General features: G+C 46.2%; 1 protein-coding gene across 3 annotated transcripts in view; it reads left to right on the forward strand.

Moving 5' to 3' along the window:
- The window catches only part of PRDM16 (PR/SET domain 16), a 284,274-nt gene that overhangs the window by 236,166 nt on the left and 25,719 nt on the right, over positions 1-22,389 (forward strand). For all 3 annotated transcript variants that reach the window (XM_058855066.1, XM_058855067.1, XM_058855068.1), the window contains 5 exons: positions 944-1,078; positions 8,260-8,362; positions 13,576-13,774; positions 18,244-18,391; positions 18,893-19,046. In XM_058855066.1, the coding sequence (XP_058711049.1) occupies positions 944-1,078; positions 8,260-8,362; positions 13,576-13,774; positions 18,244-18,391; positions 18,893-19,046 (739 nt within the window). The remainder of the gene's footprint in view (positions 1-943; positions 1,079-8,259; positions 8,363-13,575; positions 13,775-18,243; positions 18,392-18,892; positions 19,047-22,389) is intronic.

Below are 22,389 nucleotides of genomic sequence, written 5' to 3' on the forward strand. Positions count from 1 at the left end.
GGGAAATCTGAATCTCAGGAAAAAAGGAGTTTCTGGAGCAGGGAGGCCCACTTAGGAGCAGAGCAGAGCCTTGCTATGCTGGGATTCACAGGGCTTCTCCTTGTTTTCAGACTGTCCTGTGTCATTTTTAAAACATGCTTTTTTGAGTGAATTACAAACTGGATCATCCCAAAGGTTGTTCTGGAATGCTGAGCATCTCCTCTGCTTCTGTCACCAAACGCCACTGCCTTAAGAGAGGAAAAGTCTCTTCCTGGCAAAGCAGCGACTTTCTTTGGACTGCAACTCCTTAATTAACTCTTTTTTTTCCCCCTCACACCTGAACTTTAAATATCTGAGGGGTTTTAGTTTGAAGGATTCCTCTTTTTCACAGCAGCCAAATTGTATCTCAGCTTCAGCCACATAGATGTGGTCGATGAATTTCTCAGGCTGTACTCAGATAAATGAAAGTAGTGCATTGGGTAAAGCATTTTTTTAAAATAGAACCTCACAGCCCTGTGGAAAGAGACTTGATTTGAGAGTTTATTGAAAGATTTGTAATTAAAAATTATCCTGCATGAAAGGATGAAACAGATGACGTGAAGATAGACCAGTTAAGGACCTTGTCATTAAAATCAGTGCAGTTTGGAGGAGTTCCCTGCTTTGATTACTTGAGCTGTGGTGCCAGAGCTGTGTTTTCCAGAATATTTGCAGTCCTGAACCTTTTACTCATGGACCACTCTGAGGTGTGTCCTGGGAGGTTCTGCCAGCCAGGACCTTTAGATAATGGCTGAGAGCTGATTTTATTCTTGTCATAAGTCTCTTTATCAATTATATCTATCACCCACATTTCTCCTTTCTATTTCTTGCTTGGAGTTGTGCCCTGCAAACCCTTTTCCTCCCTATCTCCCCTCTGTAGCTGCCATTTGACCCCAGCTGACCCCTTTTCTGTCCCATTCTCCTGCAGATTCCTGATGCCCTGGGCAGTGAGAAGTTCTGTGGTGATGCTGGCCAGGGAGGGGCTGGGAACTGGCTGAAGTACATCCGAGTGTCCTGCTCCTGCGACGAGCAGAACCTGGCTGTGTGCCACATCAACGAGCAGGTAACCTCCCTGCGGGGCTGCTGGGCTCCCCTCGCCCCCAGCACGGGCTGGGGGGCTTGCCAGGGGGTGCTGGGCAGGGGCAGCATCCTGGGGAGGTGACCAGGGATGGATCAGCCCTGGGATAAGCTCAGACCTCCAGATTTATGGTCCTGTCCCTGGCTTGTGATCCTGTCCCTGATTCATGATTCAGTCCCTGACTGCTGGTGGTGGAGAAAATCCTGTGAAACCCAGGTTATGGCACCAAACTCCTCTGGGACAGCTGGAAACCAGCACTGGAAATGGGAACCATGGAAACTGTGGCCAGGGAGGGTGGGGAGGGTGATCCTGGGGTGGAAATTCAGTTGTCTGTTTTTAGGAGGAGAGTGAGAGTGGGAGACAGCTTGGAGTCTGCTGAGGAGAAAGTTGAAATCTCCTAGACAGGTTATAGCAATGCTGGTGAAGGAGTCCCTGGGTGGGGTTTTTATGGAATTAACAGGATTTTGATGATGTTTGCAAAGTTCCTTAAGGCTTAGACCCAAAAATGGATTGAAGATGAGCAATTCACACTGTGAGCTTCACAAACCTGCAATTGAGTACAACTCAAATAGAAGTTACTGTTCAGACCTAATCTAAATGAGAAATATTGTTTAAGGAGGAAGGAGGCAGATTTGGGGCTGTGAGGGGCTTTTGGGGATGTTTCCAGCTGCTCTGGGCTTTCACCAAACCCAATGGGAATTCATAATTCCCAAGTGGCCAAGGTGCTTTTTGGATACAAACCTGCAACAGAAGAGCATTTGAACTCTTGGAGACTCAAAATAGAACTTCTAACCTGCAAAATTTAAGTTTTTCATCCTTGTCCTAGGAAAACTGTCCTTGGAAATGCTGGACTGCTGAATCCCACAGCAAGTGTGTTACACAGTGTCAAAGATACTGAAGTTAGAAGAGTTGGAGGGTACAAAGTGCTTTCAGACTTTATTAGTTTTGATTTAGCTGGTGTCACCGGGACTTGTTTGACAATAAAAGAAGGATAGTTCAGGTTCTTCCTAGCCTGAGCAGCTCAAGCTGAGCTGGGCTTCTCACACCCAGGTGTGTTCCTGGATAGGGCCACCCTGGGCTTTAAAAATCAATCCTCTCATTTTCCTGCTGAGATAAATTTAGAAAATTTCTGTTGGCTTCCAACATTATTTCCCGTGCACCAAACCCCACAGGCTGCTCATTTTAGGGGAAATTCTGCTGGGGGCTGGTGCTGGGGGAATCCTGCAGGTCAGAGGGGAAGAATCCAAGCAGGGAGAGCTCCAAAGGGAGAGATCCCCAAAGGGAGAGTTCTCAGGGGACATCCCAAACCCTTCCCAGAGTAAATCCCAAAGCCATTTTCAGAGTGACCAAGCTGTGCTGATTCCTACCTCATGCTGTCTCCTGGTGCTCCTGGCTTTAACTTCATTTATTTCACCAGGGAACACATTTTTCCTGAACAAAAAGCAGGACAAAAGTTTGATCTTTCCCCTTCAGGCAGCAGGAAAAGGTTTGGGGTTGCTTGTAAGCACACACAGAAAATGAAAACTTTTGCAATAAATTATTGTCCTCTAAATAACCAAAGAGCACTGTGGTGATAAGGGCCAGGGCAAGATTTTCATCAAAATAATTTTATTTTCAGGGGAGAAAAGCATTTTTACATGGGGAGATCAGAGTGTGTGTGTCTCCTTCTGTTTTTCTATAGTCCTGTAACCTGGGAACAGTCCCAGGAATGCACAGAGAATTTTCCTGGATTTTTGTGAGGAAACTGACAGCAAAATCTGGACCACTTAATTATTTCCCCCCCACCCACCATTAACAGATTATAATATATACAAAGTGTATTTATTTCTCTATTTTGGAAGAGATGTTTCATTCACCATTTTTCAATTACGAAGCAAATTTTCACATGCAGGATAACATTTAGCTACTTTTCCTTATATTTATTGGGGCTGGAGAGGTATTTGAAAAGAAGATCCTTGATTGTTGGAGATAATTGTGATTCTGAAGGAGGACTGGAAGAATGGTAGATAAATTGTATAATTTACTAAAAGGGAAATGGTTTACTTTTTCCTGTTGTTACTCCTGCCTCAAAAAGGAAAATACTTGAACAGTTCAAGAATCTGAAATACTAAACAAAATCTACATAATAATATATTTATAATATATAATAATTATATTCATGGCCATGATCTGGCCAATATTGCAATTATTATATATTAATAAAAATCAGGGTGACAGCTGCTGCTTTTAGTTGGGGTGCAGATATTGGCGGGGAAAAGAAGGAGTAACAAGAGACAGAAAAAAATCAGGCCTCTGTTTAATCAGCCAGTGTGAGAAGTGTGTGCAATGCAAAGATTTTGGGTGTATTTTACAGAGGTTTGGTAGCTCCAGTCAGGATTCCCAAGTACATCACAAAGAGCCTTAAAAAGAGGAAATCAGAAGCAATGTGACTGAGTAGAAACAAAGGGGAGGCATTTCCAAAGGAGGAAAACTCAGGAACAAAAGCGAAATGTGCAGCCCTGTCCTGGCTGGACATTCTCAAGGCCAAATTTTCTGTGTCCAGAGCGGGACACATAGACAGGTCTGAGGAAGCAGGAGGGACAAATCCTCACTGGGATGCCCATGGAGTGAATTATTGGTGAGACAAGGACACAAAGAACCCTTTTTCAGGCTGGTTTTGAGTTTTTGAGCTCCTCTGCTGCAGCTGGTGCATTTGTGGGTGTGTTTTTGATCTTTAGGGGAACACAGCAGCCGCTCTCTCCCCTTTTTTCCCCCTGAAGTACAAACATGTGGAAGCTCAGATAAATCCCTGCAGCAGAGAAATGGGGCTGGTTCTTAGGAAGGGCCCTAATTAATGAGGTAATTCTGGGATGGACTTTTCCCACTCAGTGTGTTCCATCTCCATCCCTTGCCGTGGCTGGCAATGGTTAAACCTCATTCCCAGGCTCTGTCTGCTCCAGAGCTCTTTTTCTCAGTGGAAAGATAAGGAGGTGCTGGGCTCTGAGCAAGACAAGCCCCAGAGTGTGGTTGTTGTGGTTCTGCAGGGCAGATATTTTGGTGGTTGTACCAAAATGTTCTGTTTTAGCAGCAAAATTAGACAGCCAGAGCCTGATTTCTGCTGCCCTGAGTTCACATCCACAACAGATCCCTACATCAACCCAGGCTGGAACAGGATTCCTCTGGGTTACCTCCACTTTCCCTTTTTATTTGTTTATGTGTTTGTTTATTTGTTTTGGTTGTTGGTTTCTTTTTTGGGGTGTTGGGATTTTTTGGGTGGTTTTGGTTTTTTGTTTGGTTTTTGTTTTGGTTTAGTTTTCCTTCCCTTTTATTTTTTCTTTCTTCAACACCCCGTGCCCAGAATAATTTTGATAAAAATCAAGAAAAGGAGTATTCTCAGTACCACCAAACCCTACTTATTCTGTTAACTATTTAGTGTAAAACAAAGCTGGTAATTTGGAGAGCTGCCCATGCTGTGGTGGGAAATACAAAATGATCAAGTGTGGAACTTTTCTATAAACAAACAGAATTGATTTATGAATGTAAATCTTCTGCTGGATTAGTAGATCTGAGTTTTTTCAGTGCACGACAAATAAAAAAGGCTTTGATGAGCCGAGACCATCAGTAGCATGACTGAAAGATGAAGTTAATTATCATAATGAAATGTTTGATGAAATTAATGTGACTCCAGCAGAATCCAACTTTCCCTGATCGTTAAAGGAGCCTGTCCTATATTTCTGGAAGGACTGCAGGAGACGTTTTGAAAAACAAGGAGCTACTTTGTTCTGAGAACAAACAGGAGAGGAAAAGGAGCTAAAGGGTGAGACCAGGGCAGTGTTAGCCCTTAGCAGGGAATTCTGAAGGATATTTCCCCTGTAAAATTTGTGGCTCTCTCTGAACTAGATGGACCTTTAAGACCACAGCTGGTATTTTAGTGCTAGCAGGTTTGGGTTACCAGCTGCAATGAGAAATGTCTGTTAATAGCTATTTTATTTTATTTTATTTTATTTTATTTTATTTTATTTTATTTTATTTTATTTTATTTTATTTTATTTTATTTTATTTTATTTTATTTTATTTTATTTTATTTTATTTTATTTTATTTTATTTTATTTTATTTTATTCCTCTTGGATTGGCCCATCTTGATTTCTGTTTTTCCGGGTCAGCCCTGAGCTCTGGGATCACTCCTAGGCTGCCTTTTGGGGATTTTTCAGGCACTTTTCCCATTAAGCTCAGTGTGGTTTGGTCCTGGGAAAAGTTTTTCTTGTAGAGCAAGCATGGAGGAGCACTGAAGTGCAAATTAAAAAGATAGTGAGAAAAAGGAAAATTTTAGATGACTTTAGATGTCTGCACTGGGAGAACCGTTTGCAAACCGGTGGAAAACGGTTTTGGGATTACACCAAGGATTCTGGCAGGCACAGGGATGGGTGTCTGCGCAGTTTGGGATATTTTGTCAGCGGCCAACAGTGGGGTTTCATTTCCCATCCCAAATCTTGGTGTTTGTGACCATCCCTGCTTTGAAACTCCCAGTGAGAGATGCCCGGGCAGTGCTGGGTGCCCGGGCAGCGATATTTGGGTGAGTTCGCGGTGGGGCTGAGGGGAGGCGGCGGCTGTGCTGAGGCCGGGGGGACAGAGGGGGCAGAGCCGGCAAACAGTCATTGAGCGCTGGGATGCACCGGGGCTCCCGAAAAGGGCTGTACCGGGTGCTCGCTGAGGGATGCACCGGGGCTCCCGAAAAGGGCTGTACCGGGTGCTCGCTGAGGGATGCACCGGGGCTCCCGAAAAGGGCTGTACCGGGTGCTCGCTGAGGGATGCACCGGGGCTCGCGAAAAGGGCTGTACCGGGTGCTCGCTAAGGGCTGTAGCCCCGGTAGGGGCTGTGTCACAGCACTCGGTACCGGAGCTCCCGGTAAGGGACGCCCCGCAGCACGCGAGGACCAAAACACCCCGTTCATGGGAGCGGCTGTGACTCCGTCTGCCCCGGCCTTGGAGCTGCTGCACAGACACGACCCGGCTGCCCTCCTTCCTTTCCCTCCCCTCCCTTTCCCTCCTCTTCCCTTCCCTCCCCCCGACCGGCCCGGCCGCCGGCACCGGAGGAGCGCAGCGGCCGCGGGACAGGAGCGAAAAGGTCAGGGGAGCCTGGCCCGGCCCGGCCCGGCCCGGCTCGGCCCGCTCCGTTCGCATTGCCCGGGACCGTCTCCGAGGGACCGGCGGGGCCCCCGCGGCGGTGGCGGGGCCGGTGGCGGGCGGCGTCTGCCACCTGCTGGGGCGGGCAGGGGCCGCGCTCCCGGCCCCATCCCAATCCCTATTCCCATCCCCATCCCGCTCCTGCGGGAATGCGCCCCACCGGCAACTTTTCCTCTCTGTGTCCCGGGGAGAGGTGGGAGCCCCGGTACGGCTGCTGAGAGCCCTCGCCCTTCCCCGCCGGAGCGGGATCGGGAAGCGCCGGGCAGCGGCAGGGGCGGCGGAACTCGGGAATTATCCCGCGGGATGGGAACAGCTCTGCTCGTAATTATCCCGTGGGATGGGAACGGCTCTGCTCGTAATTATCCCGCGGGATGGGAACGGCTCCGCTCGTGGAACTGCGGGCGCTCCTGGCGTAACCAGTGCGGTGACTGGGGCGCAGTACGGTGACTGGGGACCAGTGCGGTGACTGGGGCGCAACGCGGGATCGGTCCGGAGTTTCCTGACCTCGGTGTGGAGGGAAAGTTCGGAGCGGTAACCGCGCTCCCCTGTCCCCGCCGCACCGCGTGGCGGCTCTGGGAGGGATGTTCCCTGTCCCTGCAGCTCTGGGAGGGATGTTCCCTGTCCCTACAGCTCTGGGAGGGATATTCCCTGTCCCTGCAGCTCTGGGAGGGATGTTCCCTGTCCCTGCAACTCTGGGAGGGATGTTCCCTGTCCCTGCAGCTCTGGGAGGGATGTCCTCTGTCCCTGCAGTTCTAGGAGCGGTGCCCCGTGTCCCTGCGGCCGCCTGTCCCTGGAATTGCATCCCTCCCTCTGAGTTCACATCTCCCTGCAGCCACAGCTCCGGGACGGAGAGGACAATTTCGGGAGCATCCCTGGCAGCTGCTGCTCCCGCCGGGCCTGGGGCCACGAATCTGCCAAAGCTTCGTGTTCCGGCCAGGGAGGGAGGGAAAGGGACTCTTGAAGGATAAATGCATCGTGGTGACACAATTAATGCAACCCAGGCAGGAATTTAGGAGCTGTGTGTGTTCCTTCCCCATTAACACAGACTGGCAGAGGCAGAGTGGCAGCAAATTTAGGGAATTGCTCTGGGTGAAATGTGGTTTTTACCCTGAAAAATAATTTCTTGGATTGCTGTTAAATGCTGGAAGTTAATAACTGCTATCAGGTGAATTCTCAGGGTATTGTTTTAGGACAGGGTCCAGTGTACCCCAGTGTACCCCAAAACATATGGAGGACACTGAATCTCCTCAGGACAAAAGATATGGAGCTCCTGGAGCAGGTGCAGGGGAGGGAATGAGGCCCAGGGATCCACTCAGATGTGACACGGCTGTCACTGGACCCACTGCCCTGGTTTCTGTGGGGTTTGGAGGTAGAACAGTGAAGATGAAGTGCATGGGCTCTGCCCTTGTCTGAATCCTGTTTCTGTTTGGGGTTTTCTCCTGGTGCAATGACAAAGGTCCAGGAGATGAACAGTGCTGTGTTCAGGACATTTTGGAAGGTCCAGGGTCTGTGCTCAGACAGGAGCTCAGAACATGGGTAAACTGCTCACCTGGAGTGGGTGTCTTTGTTTAGGGGTCAGGTCTGGGCTGTTGGGGAAAAAAATCAACAAAATAATTCTGTGGAGATGGGATAATTCGGCTCTAATCATGAGGCCAGTTTTGGCTCAGAGAGCAGAGCCTTAAACGTGACAATTCCATCAGTTTAATCTTCCCTTCACTGTGACAAACACACCGAGTTTATAGGAAGACAGGAAGAAAAATGGGAAGATTTGTTGTAATTTGAGGGAGAGAGGCTGTTCCCAAAACGTTTTTTTATTGTCCAAACCCTGTGAAACTCTGACACCCAAGGAGTCAAATAAAGGCAGGAAAACGAGCTCTGAGTAGCAATTATCCCAAATCAAGGGACAGCCTCCCCTATTAGCCGGAGTAATTTGAGTTATTGGTTAAAATATAAAACACAGGCCTTTGCATATTTAATGTGTCTGTTCTGTTTGTGATTCCCAGGTCTATTATAAAGTTATTAAAGAGATTGAGCCGGGAGAAGAGCTCCTGGTGTGTCTGAAGGAAGGAGGTTATTCCCTTGGGAACATGGCACCCAGCATGGAAGGTAAGGCCTCCCCAGGAGCTTCTGCTCCTCTCTGCAGCACCCCTGGCACTGCTGGGGCCCTCAGCCAGGGCAGGACTGGGACAAAACCTGAGCCAGGACTTGCTCTTTCTGTCACTTTCTGGATTTTGTGTTCATTTTCACTCTTTCCCTGGTGAGAGAGGTTCAGTCCACAATACCGAGTTTTTATCAGCCTCAAGTAGCTTCATTTCCTTCTCTTTGTGGGTTTGGATATGATCAGAGGTGCCTTTTCCATCCCCAGGGTCACCAGCTGCCTTTGGGTGTAATAAAAATGGCCAAACTGTCCCAAGGCTTGGAAAATACCAGCCTGCAGAGGTTTAGGGAATCTGAAAAATGGGGATCCAGCCAGGGAGGGAAGAGTCATCACTGAAATTATTATTGCTGGAATAAAGACACCTCATCTTTCTCTGCAGCAGCTGTGAGCAGGTAGCAGGACACACACATGGAGTGTTCTGGAAATGTAAGAGTGCTCCCAGCACTGATTTTCCTCTCTTAAGATGCCTTTTTCCACATTCATCCAAGACTCTGACACTACAGATGCTGTGCAAGGAAGTGATCTCTGAGGAAGGATGTGCCCAACATCATTATTCAATGATTTATTTCTATAAATACTTTCTCATTTACCAGGTGTTTTTAAACTAGTATGCTCTATAAAATTAATTTATGAAAGTAGTGTTCTCTCTGGGCATCCCACAATACATTTATTTTTGTTTACCTGTCCATAAGTATAATTTCTGATGCAAATTTGCAGTAAAATCTTGGACAATTAGTTTCCAGTATTTCAGGAAAATGGGATAGTTTGAGGATTTGTCCTCTGGAAGTTCATTTTCTGAAGGGCTGGGAGTAAAATGTGGTATTTGCTGCCCCTCTCATATCAAGTTTGGGACTATTTTTCCACTGCTATGCCCCCCAAAAAATGTTAATGATTTTCTCAAGAACAACACACAGAGGGAATAATTTTTGCATCTTTTTTTTTGTTTTTGATGTCAGGGAGAAATCTGAATGAAAACTCACCGCTGTTCCACATTTCAGTTTCTAACAGGCTTTTATGTGAACAAGCAAAAAGTGCTCCTTGTTTTCCATCTCTGTCATTATGGAACATTTATCTGGATCTTCCTGGTAACGTCTAGTGCTTTTCCTGCATAATTGCTGTCAAATTATGCCAGGCCAACATTAAATATTTGACTCCTTAATACTTTTTACTTTCAGGAGGGCTATCTTCCTGCTGCCTCGCACCCCCAGCTCACTTCGGAATTAACAGGAGAGAAAATGCAAAATTGTTCCACACAAAGATAATTATCATAAAAATCTTTCCTCCCAACCCCAGCCAAACACAGCAGACCCCTTATCACTGCAGGAATTTTGAGTAGGGCACTTGAACTCCTTTGAGATTCGAGTCTGGTAGATTAGCATGTAGATGCCACATAATTGTGTTCCCCTTGGTTTCTCTGAAAGCTATTAGGCACTGATTTATTTTTCTGTTACATTCCTGCTTTGTCCTGAGTGTTACTGATGGAACTTCAGATAGGCACATATAACCATAGATTTGACAAACGTGACACAGAGAACAGGCAGCAATTTCGGTGTAACTGGGGTTGTTCTTTTCTTTGCAGCCCCTTCTCCCTGTCACACACCGAGGCAGTTACCTTTGTGAAGGGCAGTATTTTCGTTTGTGATGCTTAAAGAAAGGGGAAAACTTTAATGAGAACTCTTTTTGAAGGGCGACCTTTTTATTTTTGGTACTTACAGGCAGAAAAAAAGGAACAGTTGAACAAACCTGGAGTCGACAAAGTCACAACATAATACCAGGTCTCAGTTCAGCCCTGAGCCTCCGTGCTGATTTAGTTTCAGTTTTGCAGGGGATGGTCTGGTCCTAAGCCAGGGTCGAGTCCTTCCCCTGTAGGGTATTTGTTGAGGAGTCTGGTCTGGGATCTGCTGGAGCTCAGAACTGGGAATGCCAGAGGAGCAGGGGTTGGATATGGATATGGATATGGATATGGATATGGATATGGATATGGATATGGATATGGATATGGATATGGATATGGATATGGATATGGATATGGATATGGATATGGATATGGATATGGATATGGATGTGTTAGCATGGAGTGATTTGGACCTGAAGGATGATCTTATCCAACCCCCTGCTCTGGGCAGCAACACGTTCCACTACCCCAGGCTGCTCCAATCCCCCTCCAGCCTGGCCTTGGACACTTCCAGGGATCCTGGGGCAGCTACAGCTGCTCTCCCAGAGCAGCTCTCCCAGAGCCTCCCACCCTCAGCTGCTCTCCCACCTGATCAGTTTTTCCCCTCTTTAGCCTGTCTGAGCATCAAAACAGGATTTACAACCTGAATGGCAACATGAATAACATGTGGCTACAAGGTTTTTAATCGTATTTTTGTCAGCTCTCTAAGTCTCCTTTCAGTACAAATTTCTTTTTCCAAACCCAGATACTCTGAAGCACAGGAACTGCTTTTCCTATCCTCCATCTTTCCACCTGTGGAAAAGCTACTGTGTCTGATGTCCTCGTGCTGTGTGTGATTTGTGTGAGATCTGGCAAAGGATGAGGTGAATTAGAAGGAAAACCTCTTCTCCAAAATATTCCTGAGGCTATTAGTGTGTTTCACCCACTCCCCTGCTCTGTAAGCTCACAGAAAGGACAAAAATGTGTCATTGTCATTGGTGAGAGCAGGCAGGGCAGTGTCAGGGTGTGCTGTGGGAGGGGAGTCAGTGATCCAGCTTCAGCCAGGTATGGAGGAAATGACTCTCCATGGATGCTTTTCCAAACCCAGAGAGGATTTCTGTTTCCTAGAGGTGAGTTTGGATGAAATAAACTGCAATAAATCATGTAAATCCCAAACTGAAGCAGGAAGAATTCCACCTGGATTTGTGGAAGGAATTTTGTTGTATTTTCTATGAAGCCAAAAGAAGGAAAAAAAAAATCTGTTTCCTCCATTCCAAATGTTTTCAGGTCTGGGGATTTGCCAGGTGGAGCTTGAGGGGTACAGGGAGTTTGGTAGGAGCTTGTTAAGAGGTGAAGAGACCTGGGGCTTCCCAGCCTGGAGGATTTCAGTCCTTCCTCCAAAAATTCCTTCCTGATTAAGCCACTGCTGCATTTACAGGAGGGCAAAGAGGGGAGATGTTTGCTCTGGGGCAAACACCTCACCAGAGCAGTTCCATGTCTCTGGAGTTTGATGCTGCACTTTTTTCTTCTTTTTTTTTTTCTTCTTTTTACTCATAAAAAGTAGTTTGGATTATTTTAATGGTGGGTGATGCAGAGTCTCTCCACACTGTTGTTATTGGTGTCCTGATTTCCAGGTTTCCCTCTCCAGGGACATAAAACACATGAGATACACATTGCTCCTATTCTACAAAATGCAGTAAAGAGAATTTCTCTGAGGAGCAGAGTAGGGCCTGACCCACCTCATGGTGAGGCTGCTGCCAGCAATTTCAGAGTGTATAAGCCCTCAAAATGAGCTGAAATGAGAACGATTGGGTATTTTCTTCCCTCGGGTCCTCTTTTTTAGTCAAAATCCCTTTGTTGACCCTCTGGACTTTTTTTGTTTTTCACACACCTCTGTGCAGCTGAGGAGATGCTGCTGCAGCCCTGTGGGTGCTGTGGGATCACCCATGCCTGCTGTGGGTGGCTCTGGGAGCCCTGGGCAGGCTGCTGAGATGCCCAGCAAGGCTGTGCTGGCTGAGTTTTGGTGATACTTTCTTTTTCAGCTGGGTTTGAGTTTCCCCATGTCAATACTTTCCGTGTAGGTGTGCAGAGGGTTTCCTCTGCCCACATTGCTGCTGCTGCAGCCTCTGGGACCTTGCCTTGCTCAGTTTTAAACTCAGGTTTTAGCAGAGAAAGGGAGGTGGGAGGTGAGTGCCCAGGTGGGAGCACGGAGGTCTCTGAGTGTGACACTACCCATGCTTCCACTCCTGCCACACTCACAACAAAATTAACCCTGATTTATATAAAACACCATTCCAGGCCTTAAAGCTCAACCTAAGTGTTTGCAGTTGTGCAAAATTTGGCTTAAACAGGTGCAAGGTGGGGGGGGACTTTAAAGCAAAGGTTTGCTCAGGGGTTGAAGATTTTGCCCTGAGAATGTGAGTGTGGCCACATCCCACCCCAAGATCCCCTTTCCCCAGAGCAGGGAATGGATCAGCTCCATCACAGCATCTCCTTCAGCTCTCAGAATATTCCCACTCCTCCCTCTGAGATAATGCACTCACCACAGGCTGCCCCTTCTGGGACTGAAGTTATCAGAAAAAGAGAACCAGGCAGAGCGGTGGAGCGTGGAGGAAGAGGGTAGGGGAGGACAGGGAAACGCGGCTCCAGTGACTCAGAGGGGGCTGGAAAGCTTCTGTTCCAGGGTGGAGAAACCCAGAGCTATCCCGACTCCCTCGCAGAGCTTGTTCTCCTGGAAAATTTACAGCTCTGAACTGATTGTTTGGCTTGGCACCACGGTCAGGATGCTGCCTTGTAAACTCAATAATAGCTGCCCTCTTTTTAATTTGTTTGACCTTGACTACAGTAATTTATTATGTGCATTAGAACTTAAAAAAAAAAAATAAAGAAAGAAAAAGAAAAAAAGCAAAGAGCACAGCAACAAAACCTTTGGCTCCCTTCTCTTCCTTCCATGGTGCACTGGGCTGGGATTCCTCAGGCTGATGGAGCCCTGAGCTCCTGCAGTGGAAAATTAAGAGAAGAGCATTAGACAGACAATTTCTTAGAAAGAAGCTTCTTTAGGTTTGTGCTGTGGCAGTTTGCTTTTCTCGCTATCTGTGTTTATATGAGCCTGGCTTGTTCTTTTTTCCCTGGCAGCCCCTTCTGAGGAAAACTCGTTCATAATTTCAGACCCTCTCCTTGCAGACAAGCGCAGCACTCCAGAGTGAGCCCAGAATTTTGTGTGTCTCCCAGTCCTTGTAGGTCTCTCCATCATCAGCAAAGGCCAAGACACAAAGAAAACAAGATCTCCTCTGGTTGTGTGATCTATTTTTTTTTTTCCTCTTAATGCTTAAAGTGAAAGCAGCTGCTGGCACAGCCTCCCTTGGGTTCTCTCCCCTCTCACTTGCAAAGTCGCTCTTTGTTTGTTTGCTGGACTCGGGGATCTTTGCCTCCTCTCTGGGTCCAGCAGCCTGGGCTGGTTGTGTTTCCTGGGGCAGGGCTGAGCATGGGCTGCTGTGTGTGTTGCAGAGGAGCCCTCATTCCGCTGTGAGGACTGTGATGAGCTGTTCCAGTCCAAGCTGGACCTGCGGCGCCACAAGAAGTACGGCTGCAGTGCTGTGGGGGCCCTGTATGAGAGCCTCAGCGAGGAGATCAAGCAGGAAGGCCTCGGAGATGGACAGGTCTACGAGTGCAAGGACTGTGAGAGGATGTTCCCCAATAAATACAGGTACCCACAGAGAGCCAGACCCTCCTCTGGCCTCCCCTCTCTGTCCTGGCCAAAGGGGGATGATGGGATTCTGGGGAGGACGGAAGGGATCAACCTTTCCTTCCTCCATAGAAACCTTTCCTTCCTCCATAGAAACCTTTCCTTCCTCCATAGGCTTTAGGAATGCTCTATTTGGGATGAACCTTTCCTTTCCCCATAGCATTTCAGAATGTTCTTTCTGGAATAAACCTTTCCTTTCTCCATAGAAACCTTCCCTTCCTCCACAGGCTTTAGGAATGTTCCTTTTGGGATCAACCTTTCCTTCCTCCGTAGGCTTTAGGAATGCTCCTTTTGGTATAAACCCTTCCTTCCTCCATAGGCCTTAGGAATATTCTTTTGGGATCAACCTTTCCTTTCTCCATATAAACCTTTCCTTCCTCCTCAGGCTTTAGGAAAGCTCCTTTTGGGATCAACCTTTCCTTTCTCCCCAGTAACCTTTTCTTTCCCTACAAGGTTTAGGAATGTTCACCATCTGTAGGTGTTGGGCGGTGTTTTATTCCACCTTGATTTCATAGGCTGAGGCTTTTCTTTGCCCGTTGGTAGAAGCACCCAAGGGCTGGTGGTGGGAAGTTTAAGGGGTTCTTTTCTGAGAGATGTGGGTGGGATCTTTCCACCATCTGCTCTCTTGTGTTCTGGTTCTGAAGGAAAGAAACACCAATATGAGTTCAGTCAAAATGTGCATGAAGGCTTCTTTTAAATTTAATTCTTAGTGATTTGAGATGAGTGGGTTTAAAGAGGTGTCAATGCCCTAAGAACTTGTAATATGGCCACAAGCTCCTATTTGATCTGGCAGGAACAATTAAAAAATTCTATTCCAATCAAATTTTTAATTTTCTATGTGTCCACCAAGCATTATTGTGACAGCAATGTGAAAAAGAAAAAAAAAGAAGATTGAATATTCTTTGGCTCATTTTTTCATTTGCAACAATTATTCAGTTATTATTATGATTATACTGCAACTCTAAGCAAGAATTAAACTTCTCTTTAAAAGTGAAAATATTTTAACACAAGTTTTAACTGAAAATCTGAATTTTTTTTAGCAGAATATGGTAGTAATGAAATGCAGCTTTAACATAGCAATCTTTGAGCTCTCTAATTCATTGGCAAAGTGAGACTCAAATAATTAAATATTAGGAGCCAGCTTTAAAAGTTGAGGGGTTTTTTAATCATTTTAAGATTGTGTTTATTTGCATCCTAAGCCTTGATAAAAGCCTTTATAAAATTCTATAAAAGCAGAGTTTTCTGTGTTTACCGGAGGCTGAAGTTCTCACATACTCATTTCTTTTGCCTTCTTGGGTGAACAAGCCCCATGCACCACAATATTTGCTATAAAACTGTGAGAACTGGCAATCCCCTGTCAGGCTCTGCCTGAACAGAGCAAAAACCTCGAGGTTAAAGCCCGTGTAAGGCCTGTCTCATTTCACTTTAACATTTAAAAACCTGTGTTTGTCACTTCGAACTTAATTACATTGATACTTTCAGCTCTTTCATCTGCGTGAGGAAGTGAGGGGGGAAAAATTCTATTTTAAAAAATGCAGAGAAAGGTAAAGCCTACAGAATAATCTGGGAGTTGTAGAATCTGGGATGGATCCTGGGATACCTGTGTGAGACCCTCTTAGCCCAGTGTGGCATCTTTACCCCATCACCTCATTAGAAATGTCTCTCATTAGAAATAAGAGGCTGGAATTTTCTTAGTTTTTTACTTGACGAGACAAAGAGAATTTCATTCAAATGTTTTCAATATTATGGATTTTAGTAAAAATTCCAATTATTTTATCTATCAGTGTCAGGAGCTCTCTCCTCTTCAGCTGCCAGCACTCTCTAATTTTAATGTTAACTAGGAAATTAACTTTTGAAAAGTATGTATTGTATCCTATTTGTACCCTCTGTGTATTCCTGGCTCCCTAGGGGTCTGAGCTGGCACTGTGTCCTTGTTTTTTTGCCTTTTAGACCCAATATTTAGGGATAAGTAATATAAAGTTCATTTTTTTTGACAAGGGAAAAAAGAGTCAGCAGCATCACCATTCAGCCTTTGACACACTAGTGGATCGGTGGGGTGGGGAGAAAATGTCCACATCAGTCTCTCCTCCATCAATCTGCCAAGTTTAAAGTCACTAAAACACAAAATAAACCCGCTCAGAGTGCCTCGATGGTCTTAGAATTTTTCAAAGTTAATACAGATGAAATCACAGATGCCACTGGGGACCTGAAATTGAGCATTTAGCAGCTGACTAAATAAATAAATGTTTTGCTAATCCCAGAAGGTACTTGCCTCTAAGCAGCATATTAGCTTGTCTATATTTGCTCGAAATAAACTCATAAATCACAGTTAACAGGAGCGTATTTTTGGATGAGCATATGAAAGGTTTGTGTTACTTTGTGTTAAAAATCTGGTCATTTTAAGAGAACCATTTCTGAAGCAAAATGAATATTGCTGCTTTCAGAGTGGGTTGGCAGTTTATGAGGGGCATGCCCATGAATATGAATTATCTGGCTGGGACCAGGGCTGGTGCTCCAAGGGAGGAGTTTTGGATGTTGAATGACCAAGGCTGACACAATTCCTGGGATCCTGAGCCCCTCAGCTCACTAGAAATGCCCAGGGAGTATCTTCCCTGTGTTATTAAATGACAACTGGAAGGATTTTCCAGTAGTGTTTAGCTTTAATGTTTCCATAAAAATACAGCCATGCTTTAAAGTTCTGTAGGAATGGTTTAATATCCATGTGTAGGGGTGTCAGGCAGGAGCAGATTCCATGTGAGCTGTTTAGGTTTTTTTAGAACTCACAGTAAGAGTACTGTTTGTAACTCCTGTTAACCTGCCCCAAAGGAAGCAGAGGATGCAGATTTCCTTCCCTTGCTTCTTGGGGCTGGCGTGAGATGTACAGGATTCCTGGCCTGAGAGGTGCAGGATTTAATGGCTGAGAGGTGCAGGATTCCCAGCCTGAGAGGAACAGGATTCTTGGCCTGAGATGTGCAGGATTCCTGGTCCAAGAGGAGCAGGATTTCTGGCCAGAGAGGTGCAAGATTCCTGCCAGTAGATATGGAGGATTCCTGGCCCGAAAGGAACTGGATTCCTGGCCTGAGATGTGCAGGGTTCCTGGCCTGAGAGATGCAGGATTTGTTGGCTAGAGGTGCAGGATTTAAGGCCTGAATTGAGCTGGTTTTCTGGCTGAGATATGTGAATTCCTTGCCTAAGAGGAGCAGGATTCCTGGCCTGAAAGAAACACGATTTCTGGCCTGAGAGGTGCAGGATTTAAGGCCTGAAATGTGCAGGATTTCTGGCTGAGAGGAACAGGATTCTTGACCTGAGATGTGCAGGATTCCTGGCCTCAGAGATGCAGGATTCCCAACATGAGAGGTGCAGGATTCCTGGCTAAGAGGAGTGGGATTCTTGGCATCAGATATGCAGGATTTAAGGGCTGAAAGGAGCAGGATTTCAGTCTGAGAGGTGCTGGATTACCATCCTAAAAGGAACTGGATTCCTGGTCTGAGAGGTGCAGGATTCCTGGCCTGAGAGGAACAGGATTTCCAGCCAGACAGAAGCAGGATTCCTAGCATCAGATATGCAGGATTCCCAACATGAGAGATGCAGGATTTTTGTCTGAGAGGAGCAGGATTCCCATCCTGGGATGTACAGGATTCCTGGCATGAGAGATGCAGGATTTAAGGCCTGAGAGGTGCAGGATTCCCAGCATGAGAGGTGCAGGATTCCTGGGCAGGGAAGTGCAGGTTTCCCATGGCACAGGGCACTGGAGCACCATGTGCCACCCCTGCCGTGGCCTGTGCCAACAGCCACTCGGGATTGCCATCATCCTCCCAGTCTGGAGACGCTGCCAGTTGGCAGAAGGAGAAATTGCTGAGTGAAGTAATCAAAGATGTCTGACATTTAGAAGTGAAACGTGTTTGCACCTTATCATGTTTCTTCCCAACGGTGAGTCCCTGTGTTCTGGGAAGCCGTGGGCCGGGCGCCTGTGAAAATGGACACGTGAGAGTCTCAGCAGCAGCAAATATCTTTTCTTCCCCCGGGGGGATGCCACAGAAGTTCTGGTCACAAAGTGCCCATTTTTCCCCTCAGGAGCCTGCAGGATCAGAGCCGAGTTTACTTTTCTTTTTGCCCTTAAGAATGGACTTGGGTATTAATAAGGAATAGCATAAAACACAGCATCATTTTGAGGCAGAGCAGGACATCTTCCATCAGTGAAACAAATGTCAAAAACCTCAAATGGTGTTAGGTGTCACTTCTTACAGTTGGGATGCCCTTCTTACAGTCAATGAGCTGCTCCCCTCCTGCTCTGAGGCACCAGGTAACTGGAAACACCCCAGACCCCACAGCTGGTTCTCTGTCACCATCTCTGTCACCTCTCTGGGTCTCAGACCTGCCTCAGTGCCTGCTCTTGGTGGTTCGAAAGTCAGCCTGTCTCTCTTTCCCAGCCTGGAGCAGCACATGGTGATCCACACCGAGGAGAGGGAGTACAAGTGTGACCAGTGTCCCAAGGCTTTCAACTGGAAATCCAACCTGATTCGTCACCAAATGTCTCACGACAGTGGGAAACGGTTTGAATGTGAAAATTGTGTTAAGGTACAGTGAGGACATGGTCACCCTGGGGGGCTTCACCTGGGGGAGGGTGCTGGGATTTGGGTAAGGGCTGCAGGGGATGGGTGGCCCATGCTGGCCAGGAGCAGGGTGATACAGGGACAAGTGACTCCACTGTCCCTGTTCCAGGGAGAAGAGGTGTCCTCGCTGTCCTGGGCATCCCACTGGGGGTGTGGAGCTCAACCCTCTCCTGACCCACTCCTCTTTGGAAGTTCCCAGCTGGGTACTGGGGTAGTGGTAAGGACTGTACTGGGCAGATGTGGGTGAGCAAAGACCTGTCAAACCACGAGCACCACACACTTAAGGAGGTGCCACAGCCCGGCAGGGCACAAACGGAGTTCTTTCATGACCTGTTTCTCACCTGTCCACCCCGTGCTCCTCAAGCCACGAGCAGCACTGAAAAACAATCTAACAAAATAAGTTTCTTACATGTAGGCTCTTCTCCTCCTGCTTTTGCCCCCATCCTAAGGTGTTTTTCCCCTGCAGGTGTTTACGGACCCCAGCAACCTCCAGCGGCACATCCGCTCACAGCACGTGGGGGCACGGGCCCACGCCTGCCCTGACTGTGGCAAGACCTTCGCCACCTCCTCGGGCCTCAAGCAGCACAAGCACATCCACAGCACTGTCAAACCTTTCATATGTAAGTTGTCACGGCCATCACCAGCCCTGCACTGGCTGTAATTGCAGGGATCCTGCAGGGGCCCCCCAGCCCTCCCATCCCCAGCCTCTGTAATTTTATAGCTCAAGAGCTATAGAGCACAAGATGATTTTTTTTCCTTTTTTTTTTTTTTTTTTTTTTTGCATGCTCCCTGTTTTTTCAGTAAACATTCATAGCAGTTTTTGACTTTCTTGACAAGTTAAAAGCTGAGTCTCTCAGCGGTCATAGCGATGCCATTTTCTCATATCTTTTCTTTCTCTCGTCTTTTTTTGCTTTAATTACTTTTGAATGTTCCTGTTGGTGACATAAATAAATAGCTGGCACAGCCTGATCGAAATGTTTTACAGGGGTGCCTCAAATCCTGGAGCCATTGTAAAGAACTTGGAATAATCACAGAGATGAGAAGGTGTTTTTTTTCAAAAAAGAAAGCTTTTTCTCCTTTATTTACTGCATGTTTCATCTAGATAATGCTGGGAGCCAAATAAACAGCAGATGAACTGTGTCCTCAGTGCTCTCCTTGGTGGGATATTTCCAGAAGGGCATTTTCCCTGGAGAGCCACCCATCTCAGTCTTTGTCATTCCCAGGGCTGTATATTTTTTTAATTGACACAGCACCTATTGGGTTTGGATAACTGTGCAGAGAGGTGGATGGAGTCACAACAAAGCTCCAGGAACTTTAGGGATCACTTCCTGACACTTCAGAACGTGTCGCTCAGGCACAGGCCGGGATCTGGGTTTGATTCCAGGCTTTGATGTTATGGTAGGGAAGCCACTGAACCCACTCCTGCCTTTTTCTCCCTGTTGGAATAATGGGAACAGCATGCAGGAATATCCTGGGAGACTCATTTCATTAATGTCCCAAGATAACCAGAGTCCTGAGATAATCAGCTGGGTGTCAGCAGAGGAAGAAGAAATGCTCCTCTTGCTCATTTTGCTGCAATCTTTCACTGGGCACATGAAAGGGATAATTTGACTCCCAAGATTGCTGCAGGGAGATGAGGGATTTCTCTTCATAATCTCCTCACTCTCACCTCATCAGAATTAGGGAGCTGTCAGACCAAATCAGCATTTGGAACAACAGCAGAGGGATCCCGCCTGGTCAGACGTGTCAGGTTGTTTTGTCCATCAATGTGGAATCCATTAACAACTCCAAATCCACATGGCAGGATTCACCAGGAAGTTGGTTCTTTTTTTCCCTGTTTAGTGGAAGAAAAGGATCTGTGTGTGTTTATGTTTAATTTTTTTACAATATTATATTTGGCTTTCAAAAGACCCCAGACCTGTAACTTTATAACTGCAGAAATCAGGAGGGTAAGAGAGGCCGTTCCACATGGAATTACTAAATCATTGGATAACTGGAGATTTAACAGAAATTTTCCAGTTTTCCTTATTTTAGAAGGATGATGGGAGCTCTCAGAGCTCTAGTACTTTTCTTTAGGGGATTTTGTGCAGTATTAATATACCTAGCAAAAATTCCTGGGGTGAAAAATGGAAGAATCCTGGAATCATAGAATGGTTACAGTTGGAAAAGCCCTCTGAAGTCATCAAGTCTGACCCTTAACCCAGCACTGCTGTGTTCACTACTAAACCACATTCCTAAGTGCCACATCCACAGGTTTTTGTGAGCAATTCCAGGGATGGTGATTATTGATTCCCTCGGAAAAAAAAGCAGAGATTGCTTTATTTAAGAGACTATAATGGAAATAAAATTCAGCAGTGCTGAATCTTCATGGAAAATAAACTCAGTAGTGTTGAATTTAAGAACTCTGTTTCAATATTGTTTAAGAAAACACTTTAAAAGGGAGTAAAAAAGCCAAATAAACCCTTTCTTTGCAAGTCTAAGGTAGCTGAAATAATACTTAGAACAGCCATAAAATTCTGTGTGTGCACTAAGAGCAGTTTGGGAGACCTGATCCGAAATTTTAAATCGTGGTTGCCAAAAATTAGGATTGGCTCAAACATCCAAACACTTGTGATGACTTTCTTGTCCTGTTTGTGTTTCCCTGCAGCTCTGAGTTGTGTCAAGGCCCAGCAATTAAATACTCTGGGGACAGACAATGCAGCCTAAATTTACACTGCAGTCAGAAACCAGATCCTTCAGTAACACTCTTTTGGATTTTGGGGTGCCCATCTGAACATGTCAAATTCATTAAAATTTATTCATCTCTGCTTTGAATTTCAATCTGAATTTATTATATTATTATATTTTCAGAGCTGCTAATAAAATACTGTCCCACCAGTCATTTGATATTCAAGCACTGAAGTAAATCTTAAAGATTTAGGAAAGATTTCAGAGAAAATACAGGGAAAATCGTGCTCACATGCACCTCTCAGTAAAGCTGGGAGGAAGGAAGGAGCGCTGAGCAGTCCCTGAGCTGGAGTGTCAGAACTTGCATTCGTGTCCTTGCCTGTCCAACCCCAAACAATGTCCTTCCCCTGCTTTGTCTCGGTTTCCCTGCTCACAAAAGGGTGATAACAGCAGTTCCCCGGGGGAAGGAGTATGTTAATTCACTACCACATTTATTCCCATGTTGAAAGAGGCACCAGATAATAAAAACTCACAATGTTTTGATGTGTGGAAAAGTTTGAGGTGGAATTTCTGTCTCGATTTGCCCTGTTTCTTCCACAGCAGCAAAGTCTGGAGGTGAAAAGGGGTCATAAAAAGCCATGTTTTGAAAGCTTGGTATTTACAGGTCATTAAAGAAAACGCTGATGTGGCTTCAGTTAGCAGGGCAGGGGTGTTGGACTGATTTAATGGATTAAAAAAATAGATCCCAGCCCTGGCAGAAGGGGGCAGGGGATTTATAGAACATCCCCCTGGAGGGGTTATGTACCACTGAGGGCATTAAGGAAGGGCAGGTTTGATTAAATGAGGCAAAGTTCTTCTCCCTCCAGCCCTCCATTCTTCCTGCCATGCTAGGACTAATGGGAAGCAGATGAGCTGGGATAAATAGATGTTATCGTTTAAAAAGTATGATTAGGGCAGAGATATTCTGAGGGGACTGGAACATCTTCCCTGTGGATCTGAGCTGAGAGATTTGAAGCTGTTCAGCCTGGAGAAGGTTATGTGGAGTTCTCACAGGACCTTCCAGGATCTTAAGCGGCTACAGGGAAGCTGGAGTGGGACTTTGGAGTGACAGGACAAGGGTGAATACATTCAGACTGAAAGAGGAGGAATTTGAGATGGATATACAGAAGAAGTTCACCCTGTGATGGTGGGGAGGCCCTGGCACAGGGTGCTCAGAGCAGCTGTGGCTGCCCCTGGATCACTGGAAGTGTCCAAGGCCAGGCTGGATGAGGCTTGGAACAACCTGGAATAGCGGAA

This window comes from Poecile atricapillus, chromosome 22 (assembly GCF_030490865.1).
Source record: "Poecile atricapillus isolate bPoeAtr1 chromosome 22, bPoeAtr1.hap1, whole genome shotgun sequence".
Lineage (NCBI taxonomy): Eukaryota > Metazoa > Chordata > Aves > Passeriformes > Paridae > Poecile > Poecile atricapillus.